The 23,514-nt window shown below is 34.6% G+C and overlaps 1 protein-coding gene across 1 annotated transcript in view; it reads right to left on the bottom strand.

Annotated features, from left to right (window-relative positions):
• Positions 1-23,514, bottom strand: part of LOC134699321 (helicase domino-like) — a 79,063-nt gene that overhangs the window by 18,966 nt on the left and 36,583 nt on the right. The window contains exons 21-35 of the mRNA XM_063560934.1: positions 22,444-22,638; positions 20,826-20,874; positions 17,978-18,121; positions 17,697-17,801; positions 13,919-14,008; positions 13,160-13,318; positions 11,753-11,880; positions 8,544-8,860; positions 7,502-7,704; positions 5,138-5,504; positions 4,491-4,605; positions 4,030-4,230; positions 3,431-3,610; positions 3,028-3,108; positions 103-2,564 (exon numbers count right to left, since the gene is read on the bottom strand). Of these exons, the coding sequence (XP_063417004.1) occupies positions 103-2,564; positions 3,028-3,108; positions 3,431-3,610; positions 4,030-4,230; positions 4,491-4,605; positions 5,138-5,504; positions 7,502-7,704; positions 8,544-8,860; positions 11,753-11,880; positions 13,160-13,318; positions 13,919-14,008; positions 17,697-17,801; positions 17,978-18,121; positions 20,826-20,874; positions 22,444-22,638 (4,796 nt within the window). The remainder of the gene's footprint in view (positions 1-102; positions 2,565-3,027; positions 3,109-3,430; positions 3,611-4,029; positions 4,231-4,490; positions 4,606-5,137; positions 5,505-7,501; positions 7,705-8,543; positions 8,861-11,752; positions 11,881-13,159; positions 13,319-13,918; positions 14,009-17,696; positions 17,802-17,977; positions 18,122-20,825; positions 20,875-22,443; positions 22,639-23,514) is intronic.

The following is a 23,514-nucleotide window of genomic DNA, read 5'->3' on the forward strand; positions in this document are numbered from 1 at the left end:
ACATTTTGAGCATAAGTAGGTGACTGATGTTAAACATAGAACTAGATAAGCCTTACATATACAACGGTTTGACCATCAATTACACACTTTTTAAGTACAAACTAACCATGATCTTCAACACAACCATTTTTACTATCTACATTAGCACTAGGTATATGAATTGTCTCTGGTTTAACAATACTTTGATTTTGAATGAGGGGTATTTCCCCATTTTCTAGCCCTGCTTTGTTAACTACCTCCTGTACAGCTGCCCTCCTGGTCCGAATGACTAGATTAGGATTGTTCCACGGAGGAGGGACAGTTGAAGCAGGGGATTGCTGCCTAGCAGCCATGCTAACTGTAGCTATAGCAGGACGAGCACTTGCCACTAGCGGTGGCCTGGTAACTCTCTGTACCTGTCCAACATTACCAGCCACTTGAAATCGTGAAACAGGGGAGTTGATCCTGCTAGTGGTTACAGGACCATTAGCCATTTGTATTCCTCCCTGTGTGACAACAAGTGTTGGCATTACATTTCGTACTTTAGGTACAGCAGTACTCCTGGCTCTCTCAGCTTTCACAACAGGCATGGTCATTTGAGAGCTAGCTAACGAAACAGGTATAGCTTTGCCACCTGCCAATTGTAAATAGACCACACCTTGCTGGCCAGCTGCAGGCCGAGGAGCAGAGCTAATGCTAGGGTTTACTTGTACTTGTTGTGTGTTTTGATTGCCTGCCATTCTAATGAATGACAAGACAGGTTGACCTGCACTGTTTTGTGTAATGACTTGCTGTGGCACTGGTTTAATTTGTTGTACTGTGCCACCTGTTAATGATGCTTGTGATGCATGAACTTGTACAGTTTGTGGTCTAGCTTGTTGTATTGCTGGAGATGACCTTTGTGCACTGACAACCTTGGGAATACCAGATGCGTTTGTTACAACCAACTGAATATCCTGAACTGTTGCATACTGGGTAGGTTTATTTGTGGCTGATTTCATGGATTGTTGTGGCATGTTTTGTACATTGATTATGGAAGGTGTGGTGCCCATTTGAACTTGTGATAGAACTGTGTTGGACTGTGAATATGCAGGGAATTGTGTACTTTTTAATGGTGTCTGTTTTGAAGGTGGTATGACAAGCTGTGTACCTTGAGGTGCTTGCACAATGGTAGGGTGTGTTTTTTGTACTGATGATAAAACAGACTGACAATTTGGATTTCTCTGACCTTGTTGAATGCTGTGAACTCTAGAAGCCTGAATCTGAGCAAGAAGTGCAGACGGTGATGTCTGAAAGTGAACAACTTGTGTAGTAGGTGGTGTGATTTTTGATGTTGCCTGAATCATTCTAGAGGCCTGCTGTGAACCTTGAACCTGAATCATCTGAGGAGCAGAACCTGGTGCTGACGAATTCTGAACCTGTAGAAAAGCTGGAATGTTTTGTGGTTGTTGTATTTGTACCAGAGATGGTGCAGCACCAGGCTGTGAACCCTGAACCTGATACAAAGTCGGTGTACCAACCATGCCACCTCGCCCCTGAACCTGAACAAAAGATGGAGTGACAACTGTCTGAGCACCCTGAATTTGTTGTATCTGTGGAAGATGTTGCGTGATTAACTGTGGAACCATGTTTTGACCTTGAGAAATGACATATTGACCTGGTTGATTTGGCGAGGTTTGTAAGAACAACTGCTGGACTGGAGCTCCTTGAGAGGATTTGACTGGTGATTGTGTGATGTATTGCTGACCCTGGATCTGTTGAGGCAGAGGTTGACCAGGTGTTATGTTACGACTAGCACTGGAGATGATTTGTTTCAGGTGTTGTAGTTGTGATGGTGTAAGAAGTTGTGGTTGATGCATTGAAGGTTTTGACGACATGTTTGCTGCCTGCATTTTCTGCATGGCTGACACCAGCTGTGCTCTTGATAAGTCTGCCTTTTGACTCTGAGCAAGAAGCTGTTGTGAATATGTAGTTTGTTCTTGCTGCAATGATGTTATATTTGGAGGTGGTGTGCATGCTGCTGGTACTTTTTGGTTGGCCTGAGCTAGTATTTTTGAGACTAGTTTGGACGTTTGAGCTTTTTCTTCTTCTGTCATTTTAGGTGTAGTTTTTGGTGGGCGTTGCCTCTTTGATTTCAATTGTTTTGGTGTATCATTTACATCAATAATTTCTACATCTACTTTGTCTACTGATTTTCTACCTTTGGCAGATTTTGGAGTTTGTTTATTTGGGGTTATTTTAGGCGTTTTGTTTTTGGGAGGTCTCCCTACACCCAACTTGGGAGTACGGAAAATAGGATCAGAAAGCCCTTGATCTGATCTCCTTTTATCCTCATCTATGACATAATTCTCATCCTTTTTCTTAATAGGACGTTTCCTAGCTGAAGGGGTACGATCACGTGCCGGTGTCTTGGCCTTAGCAGATTTAGCTTTCTTGGCCGATTTCTTCACCTGGTTAAACGCGTCCTCCCTGGTGTATGTAAACAGCATCTCATCCTCTTCAACCTCTAAACGTCTTTCTTCTTCTTCCTTTAAAGCCTTCAATCGACCAAGCTCCCAATCTTTTTTGGCATTTTGTATATCCTCCTTAAATAGAAAAAAAAATCAAAATATTGTAATGACAACTATTCCATAAAAAGAGCTGAACATATCATTTATCAAGAGTCAGAGACCACATTAATATATAATTAGACCATTTGTGATTCACAACACAGTTTCTATTGCATTATGTTTAATAAAATAAAATAATGAAAAATAATAAGATTTTAATCTTTTTACAGTCTTGTATATTCGGTGACAACCAAATTCATCATCCTGTTGTCTTGAGCTGTTTTACAGTGTGGAAACCACCTTAATAAATGATCTTGTACCAGCCCTTGCCAATTCAAATGTGATAATATTTTATTATTTTCTAGTCAGTGCACAATGACAACCTTTTAAAGCTCAAAATCGAGACTTAGATGAAGAGTTGTCTCATTGGCACTCATACTACATCTTTTTTTATCTACTTAAACAAGAGATCGACGAGGAAATCTGCCGCTAGTACTACCTCTGCAATCTGTAGTTCTTCAGCCAAGGGATCCATCTCATCTTCCATGAAGATAACTGCATATCTCTCCACTGGTGTTAGCTACAAGACAAACATACAAATCAGATACAAAAAGATTGTTTATCAGCTATATGGTGTTTCATCTGATCATCATAATACTGAAGTAAACTATTCATTTTAAAATTAAAATCTATTATTTTTACCAGTTATCATAAACATTTTCATTATTTTCTAATCTTATTGATATATTTATAAAAAGAAAGTTTTATGTTTTATATATTTATGATGATCTAATTCAAACAGTTTTTTCTATCCATAAAAGTGAAGGTAATGTGTCGATTTACAGTACTTGAACCCAACGACAGTAATTGGAAATAGGAAATAACAACTTGTTTCCACTCACCTCCTTTTCCAACATAGCTAATTCCATTTCCACTTTGGATTCATCTTCTTCCCTTTTTCTTTCAGCCTCTCTTTCATCCCAGGGGATATTTTCATCAAATTCTGCCAGTTCTGCTTTTTGTTCAGCTTTTACTTGATCAACAGCTACAGCATCAGTATCATCTTCTGTCTTGGCCAGTGCCTACAAATGAAAACGAGGCAAGATGATGTTATATTTTCTAAACAGGAAAATGCCTGTACCAAGTCAGTACTATGTCCTTCATCCAAAATTGTCAATCAATTATGCTTGCCTTAATGACATCATTTACCCAATAGCCTGTATCCATGCATTGTCAAAGTGCAACTAGCGTTTCGTGGTTGTCATTATGTAGGATAAACAAGCAATAATGTTTGTTCTGTACATACCTTATCATAATTCCCTAATGTCTATGCTGATTATCAATTATAAGAATTAATTCAAGCAATATGGCATATTTTTTCAGCCACTTGCACAACACCAGAAGTAATGATGTCCCTATAAAATGCATGAATGATGTTCACTAAAATCCGATTTTTTGACCCCTTACGACAAACTTGAATGTTGTCCATTAATATATATACCTTTTCAAACTGAGTGATAACAGCTGTATCTGAAGTGACTGGTTTATCATCACCTCCAGCTACTTCTTTCATAGATTTCATTTTCAGATCAACAGCTTCAGGTGGGACAGGGACAGCATCTTCTTTTTCTTTTCTGTCTTCCTTCTCCTTCACCAAGGAATCTAAACCTGATGGCTCAGAAAACAAGTCTTTGATTGTTTGCTATAAATAGAAATCAAAATTTTAAAATGGGCTGTTAATAATTTACACAACTGTAATACACCATACAACATAAACTGTTTTTAACAACTTTTAAACTAATTTGTCTTGAATATGTAAAACTTGAATTTCCATACTTAACTACAACAAGTTAATTTGAAAATTGCCATGTATGGACAAGAAAAGGCTAAAATGCACAATTAAATGTTAATAGATTGAAAAAAGATGTGGTGTGAGTGATAATGACTTGATAAGAACAATACCTCTTTGAAGAATGTTGTAGTAAAGTTTCCTCCTTCGATAGCCATATCACCCAACATTCTTTTCTGGTTGGCTTTCTTCAAGATGTTCTCTTCTACAGTTCTCTCACTCACAAGTCTACAATAAAATCAAACTGGTATCAGAATGTTGACCTTATTCTTATGACTTGAGAAAGACTTACTACCAAGCCAAACAAATTTAATTTACAGTATAATCTTTAATTGTCAGTTTGTCATATCATCTATCTCAACTTCAGGTAATTACAAACTAACTAAAAAGGTTACATCGCAAACCAAACTCTATACAAGTCATTTTTTTCCCCCAAACACTTTAAAAGAATCTTAAAAGAAAAGTCCTTGATATCCTGTTTTCTCGTACTTCATATTCAGAAAGAACAAATGAAGAAAATGATTTTTTTTTTAAATGATCACATTAGCCTGTAATTCATTTCTTGAGTACATCGATTAGTCTTTTTTAAAATACATTTGTGATTTCTGGGCCTTTTACAGCTGACTTTGTGGTATTTGGGCTTTGCTTATCGTTGAAGGCCATACAGTCACTGTTAGCTGTTAATTTCTGTCTCATTTGGTCTCTATTAGAGAGTTCTCATTGGCAATCATACCATTTTTTTTATTATTAAAATGTTTACCTATAGATATGAACATCTCTAGTCTGCCCAATCCTATGACATCGATCCTGAGCTTGAGCGTCCATAGTTGGATTCCAATCACTATCATAAAATATCACAGTATCAGCACCTGTCAAATTCACACCTATACCACCTGATCGTGTGGATAAAATAAACACAAATATCCTCCTATCCGCATTGAATCTGTCCATTAGGAATTGTCTTTGTTCAACCTTAGTAGTTCCGTCAAGACGTAAATATATGTGTCCATGGTAGTTAAGGAATGCCTCTAAAATGTTCAACATTTTTGTCATCTGTGTGAATATTAATACTCTATGTCCTTCTGTTTTAAGTCTATGTAATAAAATATCCAGCACTTGAAGTTTTCCTGAAATAAAGCAAAATAAATCACAACTGTTCCTACACTATCATTATATGTGTTTATAATTTTTATCAAAGTTAAATATTACTGGTTCAAAGAAATTTAAGAATCAGTTATTTCTATTTGTGTTCCAGTACATGTGTGATTCTTTTATTATTGTTTTCCCTCTCAATTGCTCTTTGGTGTTTTACTCTCTTTAGTTTAAGCATCACTAATTCACAAGTACTTTGTAGACAAAATGCGATTCTGGTGTACTAAATGTCCGTAGCGCGGTAGCCCGAGGGGCTAGTAAATTATTTGTCATTGAACATCAAACTGTTGTACTTTTGGCAAAGTACAGTCCAAACGCCGGTAATATCTGACAACTTCATCGAATATTGTCTACACTGGTTCCACGACCTCTTTATTTACATACAGATACAGGTACTAGAGGGTAAAAATTCTACCGTAAATCAGTCTCCATATACTGACAACTCGGCCTAAGATTACTCGTCCTATAAAGTAAGAATGCACCACGTTTCAAGATTTTGAAATACATATTAATTAGACTGCATATAAATTTTGGTTTTATTGTATTTTATTATTAATCACATCCATATATCATAGATCCTGTTAAATCGTGTGCGTATTTTACCCTTATCTATTACATAGTCGTCGCGTAAATAGTTAAAATTGGAAATGTCCTTTCGTTCTTAAAATAGAGCGTACACGTGGTGATGAAAACTTTTCGATCTTCTCTGTCTTTATCAAATTAGCGTTTGTCATGTCGTCATAATTCTTTTCGTATTGCTCGGAACTTATCCATACAGTTGCAACGGACTAAAACGAAAGTAAATTTCCGGTAATAATATTAAATGTGCATGTGGGAACATGTAGCTTCTTTTTGAGAACTGGCGCGGGGGGGGGGGGGATGATGATAGCAAGATTAGGCCATTGGTATCAGAAAGCGTTCTTTACACATACCGAAATGTATGCATGTCCGAATGCATTAACGAGAACAGGATGACCCAAATGATTAATCAGTTGGAACATAAAAACTCGGCTTCAGTCCAGAAACCAAAAGTAAAATAGGGCAAGGGAATAAGTCAACTTATTTATGTAAATAAAAATAAACAAAAACATTGTGTTTTTTTTTTAATAATTTGATTATTTTAGTTGATGAGTTAACACACATATTTGTTTTGATGTAAATGTAGATTGTCACTTTCTTTGTGGTTGGTCTATTGTTATGTTTGCGGTGGAGACTGTGAGATACATGTAGTTGTCAAGCTCAGTACAACATTGTCATTAATTAATTTGATGCTGCAGGAATATTTGTATATTACCACCCTATAAACCTGGTCAATGTTTCGAAGTCTTTATCTTTAATCTGGGAACTATTTATTTTTTAAAGTAGGTCTGGAATATACAAAATGTTAATGTTTGACTAAAAATTTTAACACAATAAAAGATATATCATAAATTCATCTACAATAAAAATGTAAGTTTTGACAAACAAATTCCTGCCGTTGGATTTCTTTGGTGTAATTATTATTTTTTTATTTTTATTTGAAGATATAACTAGTATGAAATAGGTATTTTTCAGACTGAAAATATCTTCTTTAAAGGCCTCAGAATGCAGGATTTTGCATCTAAATTTCAAAAAAATTCTGGGGGGGCAAGCCCCCATACCCCCCTAACCCCCCTAGCTTGTTCGCGGGCCTACGGCTCGCTCACATCGTGGGCCAGACCCGGGCCACCTGACTCAGAACAGGGCTAGTTGAATATAATTTTTACTAGCCCTTCGGGCTAGTGCCTAAATAAGTTAGTGTCAACCCCTCTTACAAGTTTATTTTTTAATGTCTCCCTTTTCCATGTCCTTTTATATCTCAAATGGTAATTTGAGATTTCTAGATGTGATCTTAAACATGTGACATAAATTTTTCGATTTCACATTGTTTCTGTATATGGAATAGGAATGAAATAGAGCCAGGCCATCTACATTTTGAGTGCAATAGACTTACCACAATCATACTGTATCAAACGTTTTTCTGGGAACTGTACCAGAAGTCTGGTTGATATAGGATGAAGACAAGTTGCTTTAGGAGACAGTTGACTCTGCAGTAGTGTCTCCCGTCTCCTTTGTTCCACCAGATATTGAGGAGGCGGATGAGACACATGCATCTGTATCCTGGGAGCTGTACAAGGAGGAGTGATGAATGTGTACCTACAAAATTCGCAAGATTAATACAGAAACACAGCTTTTTCTAGACATATCAAAGTTGTTTTGTGTGCGAGGCCAAGGCTCTGTGTTGAAGGCCACACTTTGATCTCGAATGGTTTACTTTTACAAATTGGAACTTGGATGGAGAGTTGTCTTGTAGGCACACATAACACATCTTCTGATATCTATATTTTCATATTTCAATATTATATTCTTAATCAGCAATTATTTTGCATATTTCTTCTAAATATCCTTTCACATCTATAATGAATGTCTCGGCAGTAATATTATATTAATTTTAATATAATTTGTAGCTTGTAGGCATTTTATTATCTACCTTCATGTAATATTAACATGAAGATAGGAGTTGAGGCCCTTTATATAGCATGACCAGATATGATGAACACAACATTCAATGTCATCACAGTACAAGGTATGCTTTTATACATTTACGACGGCACTATCTGTTGAATATTCTTGTTTGAATTCTTGTTTTGAGCCTTTCATAGCAAATCATATAGTATAGGTTGTCTCATTATTGAAGGCTGTGGTAATAGCTGCCTCAAATCAATCTAGCTTAACTGTTCTGTCTACAAGATTTTTTTCCTATAAATTGTCTGCCTTTCTTGGGAAAAATGAATAAAGGAATAAATTGAGAACGTGCCCATGGAGAACAGATGAGTGTCCCTGCTTGCATATTACATTGTAAATGAACTCAAGAATGGTAAAAGTGATGCAACCCCAATTCAAACTTGATCAATGGTTTTGTGGTTTCAGTTTTATAACATTTGACCGAGTGAAGTCTTTTTTGTACAGTAATAAATGAAGAAAAGTATACCAACCTTAGCAGGATATCCTCCATTTTGTGTAGGAATTGTTCTGGAGTATTTATAAGATTTGAAAGCACTTTGGTTTGTTTCCAGTAATAACTAGGATGATTAACATTAGGCCAGGTATGGACATTACGACAGTATACCATGCCTAAACCTTTCCATGTATTGTCTTTTACACACGTCCTATTCATATCTCTGAACACGTCAACAGTGTGACACAAGTCTTGTCCATAAACAGGCACACGCGAACAATGTTTCTCATTTGTATTAGCAATAAAATCTAACTTTTGTTCTCTTTCTCTCATTTTCTTTTCTTCCAATGAATTCTGAAAGAGAGTAAGATGGTTATTATTCTGTATCATAGACATTTAAATACATGTAATTTTAATGCAATCAATAGTCCACTTACAAATTATCACAATTTTGACTTGGAATCATTTCTTTTAAATACACTGAACATTTATCATATAGATATAGTCTATTATTTAATAAGTGTCCCAAGCTAAGGTAACCAAGTATCTCTGATGAAGCAAGAACTCAGTGCATAAAGCCATGATTTATTGTAGGAAATCACTAGCACCAAAGTGGCAACAATCTACACATCTGGTGACTCTTGACTCCATAATTAGAGACTTATATCAAATACTATGTTGAACTTTACTATCCCATCTGATACTTTTATATTCTTTTTATTTCCTAAGCAAGGCATGGGGAATAAGAATAAAACTATTTCATTTCTTATAAACTCATCATTTTAAAACAACAATGCCATTAAACTTACAATGGTTTACTAATTTTAGGATTTATTAAATACTAAGGAGGAACTTAGACGATTGTTAAATGTCCAGTTTTAAATTTAACACCTATATGAACTGGCCATTGTACTAGGGAAAATTGCCAATCTAGATTTATAATGTGCACAAGATCACAAAGGTCACAGGATAAAGGACGGTCTTCTTGGACATGTTCCGACTGGGAATAGCAGTCTTTAATCTTACTCGTAAATGCAACGAATAAAGAAGAAACACCAGGCCAACCTTAAAAATATGTTTGTTTGCAGTTTTCCGACTGTACCTTCAGACTGAAGGGTCGGTAGGTAGGAAAAATATTTTATTTTATCAGCCAAAATACAGTTTAAACAAGCAGTTACACTAAACCAAGTTTCTTGTGAAGAAAAAAAAACATTTAAAAAAAACAAACACTGGACATGCAGAAAATCAACATCAAATGAACAGGCATTTTCAGATAAAAAACTTTTTAACCAAAACTGAAACTTTAACATAGTGTCATTATCCAATTTATGTCAGACATAAAATATGGTATAATTATTAAATACTGGAACACTTATAAACAAGGAATGTCATTATGACTAGAACTGTTTTAAAGAAATATATTCAGACATGTATGCTTCTTGACTAGAATGTTTTCATGAGTAGAGTATTTTCATCAGAAAAATGTTTATATTATAGATTTATAAGACAATTATTAAAGAGTGTATTTTTAATAAAAAAAAATAACCATTGAATCTTCCTCAATTGAAAAAAAGGCAACTTGAAAAAAAAGTATTAAGACATCCGACTGTTTTCATATTTCTAACAATATTTAATTATATGTGATAAGGTTATATTTTTGCCAGGCTTTAATGAAAACCAAAGAAATCTAAAGTTTGGGGTGAAATCCATAGCACCCCATTAAAAGTAAATGGATCTGTACTGAAATGTTTTTAATGCATAAAAAAAATTGGCAGCATAGCTCCTAAGGACATGTTTTAATTGAATTCACACAGGCCACACAGTTTGGGTATATTTAATATTGTAAGAAAGAGAATAATTGCAATGAGTGGGGCAGCCCTCCTTATCCTAAAGGAGCATACTCATTGCAATCGAAGATAGATTTAATATAGAGAGAGTATATTTATTTTTCAAGCTAACCATTCATTTTTTCTACATCTTTGTGTAGTTAGCCTTAGGGTTGCTTCTTATTGATTTGGCATGATCTATATCCATTAACATTTCAAATGAGCCCTTCCTCCATACAGGCGTGTTTACAGATATCCATGAAGATTTAAGTCACGGAGGAGTGGTTTCATCTTAGTCGTCTTCACAACGATTTGTAAAAAATATGCCATACTTCAAGCTGCTGTCGAATTATTTAACCACCGAAATTGGTTCCATAAAGTCAGGCTTCACAGATTCTGAACCCGATTTGTTTGAGACAGAATGGTTATCGTGTCAGTTATGAATATCCGCTGCATCATCGTCAATGATATCATCACACATCATTACATGTGCCTAAATCTGTATAAACAGTTTACTAATAAACTTTTCTGTTTGTTATTTGTCTTAAAATTGACACGAGACGACAGCGTAAAGTACTCCTCCGTGACTTCATGGATACCTGTAAACAATTTCCATGTGCTTTATCATTAAATGGTCACATGAACGCTTGACGGGAACCCAAGAAAAAACGAACTTGAAATGCGTAATTGACCCAGACTTTAAATCATTTCCGGAAAGGACCCAAAGTTCCGGATCGCGTCAATAGAGGTATTAAAAAAAAATTCTTCAAATTTAAAGCAATAAAATTTTCACAGTCGGGAGGATTTTCAAGGGTCGGTCGGTAAACTGCAAACAAACAATATTTTAATTTAAGCCCCAATAACCATCTTAAGTCTTGTTTGACCACACTATGGGTTTTCATGCATTCTATGTATCAACTGTTCCAAGCTAAGGTAACCAAGTATCTCTGATAAAGCAAGAACTCAGTGCATAAAGCCATGATTTATTGTAGGAAATCACTAGCACCAAAGTGGCAACCATCTACACATCTGGTGACTCTTGACTCCATAATTAGACTTATATCAAATAGTCTTCTTTAGGTTCAGTGGACCATGAAATAGGGGTCAAAATTCTAATTTCGTATAAAATTAGAAAGATCATTTCATAGTGAACAAGTGTACTTTGTTTCAAGTTGTGTGGGATAAACAGACATACATACTCAAAAACATAATGCCCCTGGGTGGACATGAAAATATATGTTAAAAGAATGGTATTTGCTTCCAACCTTAATACCCATAGCAATCATTATTATGTGGTATCAACCTTCATGTTGCATACCTATTTAATTAACCAACTTCATTACCTCTTTAAAAGGAATCATTCGAGTTCCATATCTAAAAGCTACAATGTAAAGTATCTAAATCAAAATAATACACTTACACAATAGAACTCGGATTTCTTGATCTCTTTCCTGACCCTTTTCTTCACAGCTGATTTGTTCTGCAAGGGTGTACCAGGTAACTTTACATTCCCTGATAAATCTGTCACATTTATAATGGACGATGATGCTGAAAATATAAAACAACTTCTTAAATGGCATACATATAAGTTCACTGTTGCATGCAACTAGTACATCCTTATTTATTGGAAGACCTTGAATTTTCCATTATCCCACATCATTTATAACTTTCAAACCTTTCATTTTGCATAGCAGGGGATTTTAATCATAATATTCATTAACTGTCCCAAGCTAAGGTAACCAAGTATCTCTGATAAAGCAAGAACTCAGTGCATAAAGCTATGATTTATTGTAGGAAATCACTAGCACCAAAGTGGCAACAATTTACACATATGGTGACTCTTGACTCCATAAATTTTATAACTACTAGAACACACCCGTGATATCGCGGGTCCGCGACTAAATTAAAGTATATAACTATGCGCAAGCCTTATTTTAGTATTAGTATTGTCATTTGATAAAGTCATGGCGATTATAAGATACACAGTTTTCTCTGCTTTCAAATCTTACTGTTTGAACCAGTCGAACTGGAACTTCAATTATTGGTAATATTAATTATTTGGAAAACAAAAGGTCCTGGAATGGAGTGTTTTGTAATCAACAGCATTGTCCTATATTAGTTATAAATAAAGTTGAATTCTTTGATTCGCTGTTTTACGTCATGTCCGTTATCAAATTGAAAACTGTACCTATACGCCTTATTTTTAGTCCAGATTTTTAGTATTCGTATTGTTATTTTAGAAAGTCTAAATGATTAAACTAAAATAGGTAACAATTTGACAATTAAGTAGTGTCAACCCTGTGATTATGACCCGTGTAATACTATATAGCATATTAATCCTGAATACACTGTTTGGTGGTGATGCGGAACGTACAGATAAGGTAATCAGTATCGGAATCGACCCGGAACTTCTTAATTATTGGCAATAATAATTACGTGGAAAACAAAAGGGCCTGGAGTGGTGTAATTTTCAATCTACACCTTTGTACTATATTAGTTATATATAAAGTTGAATTCTTTGATTTGTCGTTTTCACGTGATGACGGCTGACAAATTGGACCTTGTAATTATAGATTTCTATTCAAACTTCAGTTTTTGCAATCCACAAATCATTATTAAATGTTCTACTATACAAGGCTAGTCATTAATCATTTAATGGGACTGTTTTTTCTTTCTTTTGGTCCTTGGTTTCTACCTTTTTAACTTTTTCATTCCTTATACATACTTGCCTTTAGAGCATTCCTAAAGAAGTTAACTCCAGAAATTTATAACATGTTGTTTTCTTTTTTATATTGTTTATACCCTTGCATAAACTTATTACACTAACCTTGTGATTCAGATGTCAGAGGACTGACTCTCATCATCGGCTTCTGGTTACCCATAGTAGATATAGGCAGTTGTACAGATGGTCTGACCATTGTTGCCATCGTAGTTGCTGTTACAGAAGAACTTGCTGTAGTGGTTATGGTCTGATGCCCATTTACTACTATAAAATTACAATAGAATGTGTCAGAAAGAACAAGGAAACTAACATAATTTAACTGAAATTCATTTGTGATTACAATCAGTCTATTATATATTAATATGATAACAGTAAGCAGCTTTTATTATTTGCATTGTTTCACATTTGTTGTCAGGGTCTTTTATAATTTACTATACAGTATGTGTTTTGTTGAAGGCCATTTAGCAACCTGTTGCCTTCTTTCACTTTTATTGGTAACTGATAGATAATAGTCTCTTTAGCAATCATACCACATCTCCTTATTTTTATTATCAAATATATTATCAACTAGCAAAAACATTCAAATTAAAATATACCTTTCAGCTTGAAGTTGCAACCTTTAGTAGTTTCAAGCAATTTTTGTGAGAAAATCATATTAACAATTATACAGAACTGAACTACAATAACAGATTAATACAAGACAAAACTGTAATAAACATGTTTTTTTTTATTGTTTTAGCAACATTTATCAGACACCAAGTCTTAATTTCCAAAAAGGTTTATATAATGTCCCTTCAACTCTTTTACAGTAAATAGAAGAAATAAATATTCCATTTTTTAAAATGTTAAATCCAGCTATTTTACCTGCAGAAGCTGTAGTGGCTACTGAACTGACTGCAGATGTAGCAATCATCTGTTGTCCCAAGGAAGTCTGTACTATCTGTATAAACCCAGCTAAAATAGAAATAAACATAATGTATAAATCTGACATCAATAACACAAAATATACTTATTAATGTTGGATAATAGAGTGTTCTTATCATTTATCATATCAGAGTTCTGGATTAGTTGTGGTCCCAAGGTTTGGACCAATTTTTTTTTTTAAAGATCTACACAATATTGGTATTTTGCAATAGAAGTAATAGTGAGGACCAGGAGATTTTCTTCAAGGACCACCAAGGAATACTAGATTTTGAGAACTTCCCCATATGGATCCAATCTATTATTCATCAACTGTCCCAAGCTAAGGTAACCAAGTATCTCTGATAAAACAAGAACTCAGTGCATAAAGCCATGATTTATTGTAGGAAATCACTAGCACCAAAGTGGCAATAATTTACACATCTGGTGACTCTTGACTCCATATTTAAAAGATTTATATCAAGTAGTTCATGTTAATTTTCACTTTGCTTCAACACTTGTATATTCTTTTCATTTCCTATGCAAGTCAAGGGGAACAAGAACTTATTTTCCAGTCTAACTAGGGATTTTATTCATACTACAAGTGTCCCAAGCTAAGGTAACCAAGTATCTCTGATAAAGCAAGAACTCAGTGCATAAAGCTATGATTTATTGTAGGAAATCACTAGCACCAAAGTGGCAACCATCTACACATCTGGTGACTCTTGACTCCATAATTTTTCTTGCATCATCCTAATAACTTACACCAAATAGTATGGCAGACTTTAAATAAATTGTTCATTTTTTTACAGCAAATTTAAGTTCTGTCGTTTTGGACACTTTCCTACTAGAAAGAGCAGACTTTGCTCTTGCTCCTAAAGTCTGCATGCCTAAGGGAAAAGCAGTTTGAACTAATTTTAGGTCTAACATTTGACCTGACCTGGTATTTTATTTTCATACTGGTATTCATGAAGTGTCCCAAGTTAAGATAACCAAGTATCTCTGATAAAGCAAGAACTCAGTGCATAAAGCCAGGATTTAATGTAGGAAATCACTAGCACCAAAGTGGCAATGATTTACACATCTGGTGACTCTTGACTCCATAATTAGAGACTTATATCAAATACTATGTTGAACTTTACTATCCCATCTGACACTTTTATATTCTTTTTATTTCCTAAGCAAGGCATGGGGAATAAGAATAAGACTAGTTCATTTCGTATAAATTCATCCAAAATCTAGTAATTTTAAAACAACAATGCCATTAAACAAATAATGATTTACTAATTTCAGGATTTATTACAGTCGATTTCATTGAGTGTGCAGTCAAAGGTAATATCTTTGGTAAGCTTGCTTGATAGCTGAACCCTGAAGTCATTGTTAGGTTCTAGGTAGACTTCCCTACTATAAGAGTAGACTAGTCCGACAGGCAACCAATCTATCTATCTGTTGGACTAGGCTACTTTGAAAGGAGGGTAGTATACCTGACCTAATAATGACTTCACTGTTCAACTAACAAGCAAGCTAACCAAAGATAGTACCTTTGGCTACACACTCAATGAAATCGGCTGTAAATACTAAGGAGGAACTCAGATGATTGATAAATGTCCTGGCAGTTTTAAATTTAACACCTATATGAAACTGGGCATTGTACTAGGGAGAATTGCCAAGCTAGATTTATAATGTGCAAGATCACAAGGGTCACAAGATAAAGGACAGTCTACTTGGACATATTCCAATTGTGAATAGCAGTCTTTGATCTTGTTCGTAAATGCAACTGAATAAACAAGAAACACCAAGAACCATCTCAAGTCTTGTTTGACCACACTATGGGTTTTTATGCATTCTACTATTCATGAAGTGTCCCAGGCTAAGGTAACCAAGTATCTCTGATAAAGCAAGAACTCAGTGCATAAAGCCATGATTTATTGTAGGAAATCACTAGCACCAAAGTGGCAACCATCTACACATCTGGTGACTCTTGACTCCATATAAGACTTTCTGTTTTTTAACATTATAGACTCCATAATCATAACAACATCTTCACTACTGTAAATTCAGAAATTATTGCAAAAAATTCTACAGGGTTATAATCGCAATAATTCAAACTCACAGTTCATCCCCAAATGTACTGGTTGAATGTGTTGTATGTATGTCTACTATGACAGGACACTTCACTACCACTGAACTGGACAAATGAAGCGTTTTAAATAGTACTTTTGTATACCCTCTCTTGGTACCCAATTTAGAAACTTGTTCCAGAATGGTTTGTGAGAAAGGGAATCTATTGGTTGCATTAACCAAAACAGTACTTGTAGAACATACAACTGTTGTAAATACAAGCATTTGAGAAAACAAATTCTTCACAAACTAAAACTGTTTACTTAATATCACATTTTTGCAATAAGGGCTTTTCCATACAAAACTTGAGGGTCATTTGAAAAGCAATTAAACATTGCCACTAAATAAGAGTATGAAATACTAGTATGTTGCTCAAGTTAAAATATATCAGCTCCCTCAAAGTGCCTCCCTGGGTTCCAAGCAATTAGAATGGTCACTATTTGTCAAAAGGAAAAAGTAATTGGAGCCATCACAGAAGGCCCAGCAATGGTGAATAAGTGTAAAACAGGATGTTCAAAGTAACCCCGTTTTAAACCATGATCAATGTAGTTTTCTTCATTTGAAGGACAAAGTATGAAGTAAAAGTTGTTTTTTCTGTAAATTTTCTGTAGTTAATAGTGTATAATCATCGTTAAAAGGGTTTAAAAGTAGGAAAGGTGAAATGATTTGTACCGATGCATAAACTAACAAGCTTGATAACATTGGGTCTTTCACCACAAGAGTACTAGTTTATCATAGTAACGAACAAACCTCATATTTTGTAACTAACATTGCTGATCTGATACAGTATACTGCATCTGATGGATGATGTTAGTGGTTTATGTACGAGAGTTCTCTTACGAAACATTTACCAATATTTCGCCTTATAATCTCGACTCATTATAAAAAATATAACACCCATATAACTGGGGCATTGTAATACGGAGACTTGACAAGCATGATTTTTGGCATACAAGATTATTAGGGTAACAGTACAACATGTTGATGACAGCCTGCCTGAACACATTCAAACTAGATAGAGCAAGTATAACCAAGGTAACCAAGTATCTCTGATAAAGCAAGAACTCAGTGCATAAAGCCATGATTTATTGAAGGAAACTGGACACCTTGATGACGACCTGCCTGGACACATTCCTACTAGAGAGAGCAGATTTGGCTCTTACTCCTAAATGCTGCACGCAACAAGAACTTATTTTCAATTCTTGTTCGACCTGACTAGGGATTTTATTCATATTATTATTAATAAACTGTCCCAAGCTAAGGTAACCAAGTATCTCTGATAAAGCAAGAACTCAGTGCATAAAGCCATGTTTTATTGTAGGAAATCACTAGCACCAAAGTGGCAATAATCTACACATCTGGTGACTCTTGACTCCATATTTTTTTATGGTATCTTTATAATTAGAGACTTACACCAAATAGTATGTCGGACTGTTAATTATTTATATCTGTTTTACACAGCAAATTCAAGTTATCGTTTTGTACTTGAGTGTTCCTTTTGTATAATAAATTTTCCTGGCTTTACAATTCTCTCGTATTTGTGTTGCAAAAGCATTTAAATCATGGTGAAAGCATGAAGTGCTGGTCAGCAGCCTATTTTGACTGTTCAAGATATATTTACCTGGTAACTGAGACAACTGTCCAGCAGGTATCATCAGTCTTGCTCCTTGGTCAGTCTGTTGTATCTGTACTGTGATTGGCTGAGTGGAAACAGGTGTCTGTCCAGCTAAACAAAAAATAAACATTTTTTACTATAAATTCTTGACATCCTTTGATCATAAATTTTAAAAAAATTCCTATAATGTGCACAATATTGAAATGTTATATAAAGAAAAATTATCTTAGATAAGATCCTGTTATCCAAACAAAATTGAGTGGTCATGTTTATCAGATGATCCTTACCAGACTGAGGAACCACTTTTGTCTGTAGTTTGTTGGTCTGTACCACACTTGTGACTGGCATACTGGAAGCCACTGTGACCATTCCTGGTGTTGATACTGTAGTGACCGTTGGTGTCATCACAGGAACAGAGGAGGCAGGGTAACCTAAAATACAAAGTACAAAATCTTTGATAAACAAGACAAAACACATGAATCTAAGTACTAGTTTCAAAGATTGAACTGTTCTAGAGTTTTTAATCATGTACATTATATACTATGCCATGATGTGGTATGTTACTAGATTTAATGTACGAGATGGCTCATACCACAGCAGTACTATTAACTGCGTGTTAATACTTACACCTCGTAACATTTATCAAACAATGCAACCTCATTCAGCTGAATAAGTTTATAAAGCCCTTTTTTAATGACAACTATAATGAACTATTACCTTAACTTGTCAAAAAACTAAATGATTGAGAAGTCACAGTCATAAAAGACATCAAGGTTGATTTTTTTTTTAAAGATATCTATCCACTTGGAATTGTGTTTTTACATGTTCTGGTATATTTCGAACACTGACACTCAAACACAGTTTATGACATACTATTCAGAGGCGGATTTAGGGGGGGGTGGCCCAGGCCCCCCTTTTTGGGAAAAAATTTAGTTGCTTAAATAGGGAATCATTGAAGCGGGCCAGACCCTTCTTTTAAGTCAGTCAGTGGGTCCCTACTTATGAAAAATTCTGGATCCGCCACTGCTATCAGTCTTTCAAATTGTCCAAGACTATATAAGGAATTGAAAACGTGTTTTCAGGTTTTCAATACAGTCTCTAGTCCACAAAGATGCAAGAAGTGTTTTTGCCATTTTTATATGGGTATAGTTAAGAACTGTTCTAGAGTTTTTAATCATAAACATTATATATTGCCATGATGTGGTATGTTACTAGATTTAATGTACGAGATGGCTCATACCACAGCAGTATTGTTAACTGTGTGTTAATACTTACACCTCATATGATAAAAGAAGAGTTACATATCTGAGTACAAAATAGCCATCAAGTTAATAGGCTTATGATGCAACTTTTAAAAATGTCAAGTCTATTTTTGAAAGTTTGAATATGAGTTGTAAAATCAAATGCATTGTTTTCAAATTCAGAAAAAAAGTAAATACTAGGTTTTTGAAAGTACAGATTATGGTCCTTCACATGGACAGGGTTAAACAAAACACATTAACAAACTGAAGTCATTTTATAACCTTGCAAAAGTTTTATGGTTATAACTATGAGTTGTGAAATAAATTTGTCATTGTTATGAATATCAGAGAAAACATCGTTGTTTGGCTTTTCAAATTTTGAAGGTTCAAGAAATGACATTGATCATATTCGTGTAAGGCTTAAAAGGTTGTGAATGAGGTCCAAACCAATGTTGTATATGTAGTGCAGTCACAGTACACAGACTTGAGTGTGTTCAGGAGAATGATCCTTAGATTATTATCGAAACATTTTTACTCATGAACTTTTCTCTAGTCCACAAGATGACAGAAGTGTTTTTACTTCATTGAATCAGATATTAAAGAATCAGAGAGCAACAATTTGAAAGTAAGAACTGTTCTAGAGTTTTTAATCATGTACATTATATATTGCCATGATGTGGTATGTTACTAGATTTAATGTACGAGATGGCTCATACCACAGCAGTATTATTAACTGTGTGTTAATACTTACACCTCGTAAGATAAAAGCAGGACTTGCATATCTAAGTACAACCCAAAATAGGTCAAATACAAATTTTTTACAATATCAATATGCAGATAATCTGATAATCGATTTATTGGGCTATATTTGGGTGTTTTGGAAGTGTTTTCTTTGTTTCACCAGCACACAAAAAATGACTTGATAAGTTCGGGTCAAAGTTATTAACGTCAGTTCAAACATTATGACGTCGCTGATATGTCCGGGTCAAAGTTATTAAGGCTGGGTCAACATACTTGTCGTCACAAAGACATGATACGAAATAATATTAAGAGCTGAACAGTGTGATATAGACAGTGGGACGACCAATAATGTTAAGTATATTTTGAAATTTTGAAAATGAGTTTTGAAATTAATTAATCATTATCATCAATATGAGAGAAAACAAAACCTCTTTTTATTTTACCACCTTGCCTACCCATGAGGGTCTTAGAAAATTGGTGTTGAACAGGACACATTCACAAACTCATGAAACAAAAACACATTTTGTATAGTTTTGCCAGATTACACTGTTGTTTGGTTTTTCAAAATTGAAGTCAATTAACCTTGCAAAATTTGTATGGTTAATACCATTACAGAGGTCTTTTAAATTGTCAAGGCCAGAAATATTTGAGAAATCACATTCACCATGTTCATGTAAGGCTTAAAAGGTTGTGAATGAGGTCCCAACCAATATTGTATATGTAGTGCAGTCACAGTACACGGATTTGAGTGTGTTCACAAGAATGATCCTTTGATTATTATCGCAACCTTTTTACTCTTGAATTTTTCTCTAGTCCGCAAGATGACAGAAGTGTTTTTGCTTCATTGAATCAGATATTACAGTTTCAGAGAACAATGATTTGAAAGTAAGAACTGTTCTAGAGTTTTTAATCATGTACATTATATACTGCCATGATGTGGTAAGTTACTAGATTTGATGTACGAGATGGCTCATACCACAGCAGTACTATTAACTGTGTGTTAATACTTACACCTCGTAAGCTTAAATACAAACTAATACAAAAAGGATTATCAATCAACTTTCTGATTCAGAAAAGTTACAATGAATACCTCTTTCAGCTTGATGTGATTTTATTATTTTTAAAAACTGATCCAGAGAAAATATCAACTTACCACCATTGGACATTACAGTACTTGTAATTGCTGGTGAAGACCTTCCACACTGAAATAAATACAACACATTTAAAATCTTTTAAAACAGTTAAATTATATATAAATATAAATGTGAATAGAAGTTTACTTCAATGAGACAGCAGCCTAAAAAAAACCAAGATGGCATCTTCAGGTTGTGATATAGTCTAAAAAAAATACTGGTGTCTATGCAGAGGTAAACCAGGGTTGCACTCAATATAGTAACGGCTATGTAGTGCTACGTAGATTTTGACTGTTGAATGTGTAACTATAAACTAGTTGTTACATAGATATTGATAGCAGCTACGATATTGAACTCAACCCAGTAGTTCTAACAATAGATTTAGTCTGTATCTGATATTGCGGCTTAATACAGTTTACTGCATTTAGCGGATTATATCAAGAGTTTTATTGTTCGAGAGTTTTTCACACCACCAGCTCATATAAAGCACTAGAATGCTATCAAACCTCGATATATATTATCTTTATCAGTGTGTGTATAACATAGAGATTAATACATGGCCTTTTTCATATCAGCCTGGGTATCATCCCGAGACCCCCATATCAGCCCGAGACGGAGTCGAGGCGCTGATATTGGTCGAGGGATGATACCCAGGCTGATATGGAAAAGGCCATGTATTAATCGCTTTATCATATACTTCCGACAATAGTTTTATGTAAGGCAAAAAAACCCAAATGCAACAACTAAAACAGTCAAAAACTTTTTAAAGAAGTTAAGTTATAAATCCAATATACTATAATTGTCAACCAACAGCATCACTACCTCCATATATATGTACATTGTATGGTAACATTTCCTATAGAGGCATTTTGAAACATTGAATATTTGGAAGAGTTTCATGATCATTATTACTCCAGGTTTGTTGTACTATAAAATGATTCATAATTGCCAATGGCATTTGTTAGCAAGTACTTAACTATCCGCACAAAAGTTCCTGTAAATATTTTGACGTCGTCATCAATATCTGACGTCACAATGGAAAAATAAACAACCGATACCGGAAACACCGATAGTAACTTGCACGAGAAGCACTGTTATGGGTTTTTGCACGAGACGCCCCTGATATGGGTTATCAGACCGGGCTGATATGGGTTATCAGCCTGGGTGGGAAATTATGGCTTGTGTACTTCCGTTCGTTACACATATGCAAAAGCTATCATATTAATGCTAAGTATATGATAAAACTGATTAATCAGGTGAAACTGAGCTACAGATACCCCCACTGAAATACTTGACAGTAAACAGGCAGTTGTTGAGGGATAAATCTGAAAATGCAGCATACAGTGTAACCGACTTATATAAACCCTGAAACCAAATTTAAGTATTGTAGTTCCTGAGACAGATGTGACAAAAATTTTCAACTTTACGATCATGTTTAAAATGAAACAAGTGTTCTGTAAACAGGAAGTTGTTGAGTGATGAATCTGAAAACAAATTACACAGTACTGTTCAAGTCTGACTGATTCCCTTAAAGTTATCAACTAATAAATGTTTGGTAAATAAATAAATAAAATGATATGGACTACCTACCTACCCTTTTACTTTTTTTTTATTAGTAAGTTGTGTGTAACAACGTACCTGTTGGAAGACGCTTGGAAATGAGGTAGGCTGAAGTTTTCCTGGGACTGGTCGTTGTTCACATTCCTCCACATCATCTATTTCTTCTATCAACTTTCTACTTGTTTGCAGTCCCCTTACCCGATGAGCAACAAATGCTGGTAGATTTATCTCCATGTCAGCTAAACTGGGGTATAAACTGTACAAGTCTATATCCTAGAAAAAAAAACCAAGGAGATCTTTTAGCTTCATACTTATATATACAAAATAAAGCAAAAGGAACATAAAACTGTTAATAGTTTTCCACTCTACAATAGCTATTAATTCCCATCACATAAAGTGTGGTCTGTTTCTGATATTGCGGCCGAATACAGTGTACTGCATTTAGCGGATTATATAAGAGTTTTACTGTTCGAGAGTTTTTCACATTACTAGCTCATAATAAGCACCAGTATGCTATCAAACTTCGGTATATATTCATTGTTACATGAAGTAAATATTCACTAAAAAAATCGCCAATCTGAGATTTTATTTAAAAGTAAATTAACCCTTAAAAGTAGCAACAGGAAGAGAAAATAAAGATCATTCTTCAGATCTTTCCCTGAATTTCTGAATATTGATTCCCTCCCTTCATGGAAAATATATTTGTAAAAGAATACATGCCAACAAGATAAACTGAGCTATTGAAAACTAATGATACCCAAAAACAAGAGTTGGCTATTGCTATTGAAAATCTGAGTCATGGCATGAAGACAAATATGAAGATGTATGATGAAACAAACTAATTGTGCACGACATTCTAGAGATACAGGTTTTCAGTTAACAAGACATAGAACATGTATAAAAGGAGCAAGTATCACAAGTATGTCTATATGCCATATATCAAGGTATTAAACTTGTTTTGTCGACAGCAAAAGTAAGGGGCAGATTTAAACCAGTTATTTTAATAATAGTTTCAAGTTTGTATCTGATTTTGCGGCTTAATACAGTTTACTGCATTTAGCGGATTAAATCAGAGATTCACTGTTCGAGAGTTTTTCACACCACCAGCTCATATTAAGCACTAGAATGCTATCAAACCTCGATATATAT

Source organism: Mytilus trossulus, unplaced genomic scaffold (assembly GCF_036588685.1).
Source record: "Mytilus trossulus isolate FHL-02 unplaced genomic scaffold, PNRI_Mtr1.1.1.hap1 h1tg000050l__unscaffolded, whole genome shotgun sequence".
Classification (NCBI taxonomy): Eukaryota; Metazoa; Mollusca; class Bivalvia; order Mytilida; family Mytilidae; genus Mytilus; species Mytilus trossulus.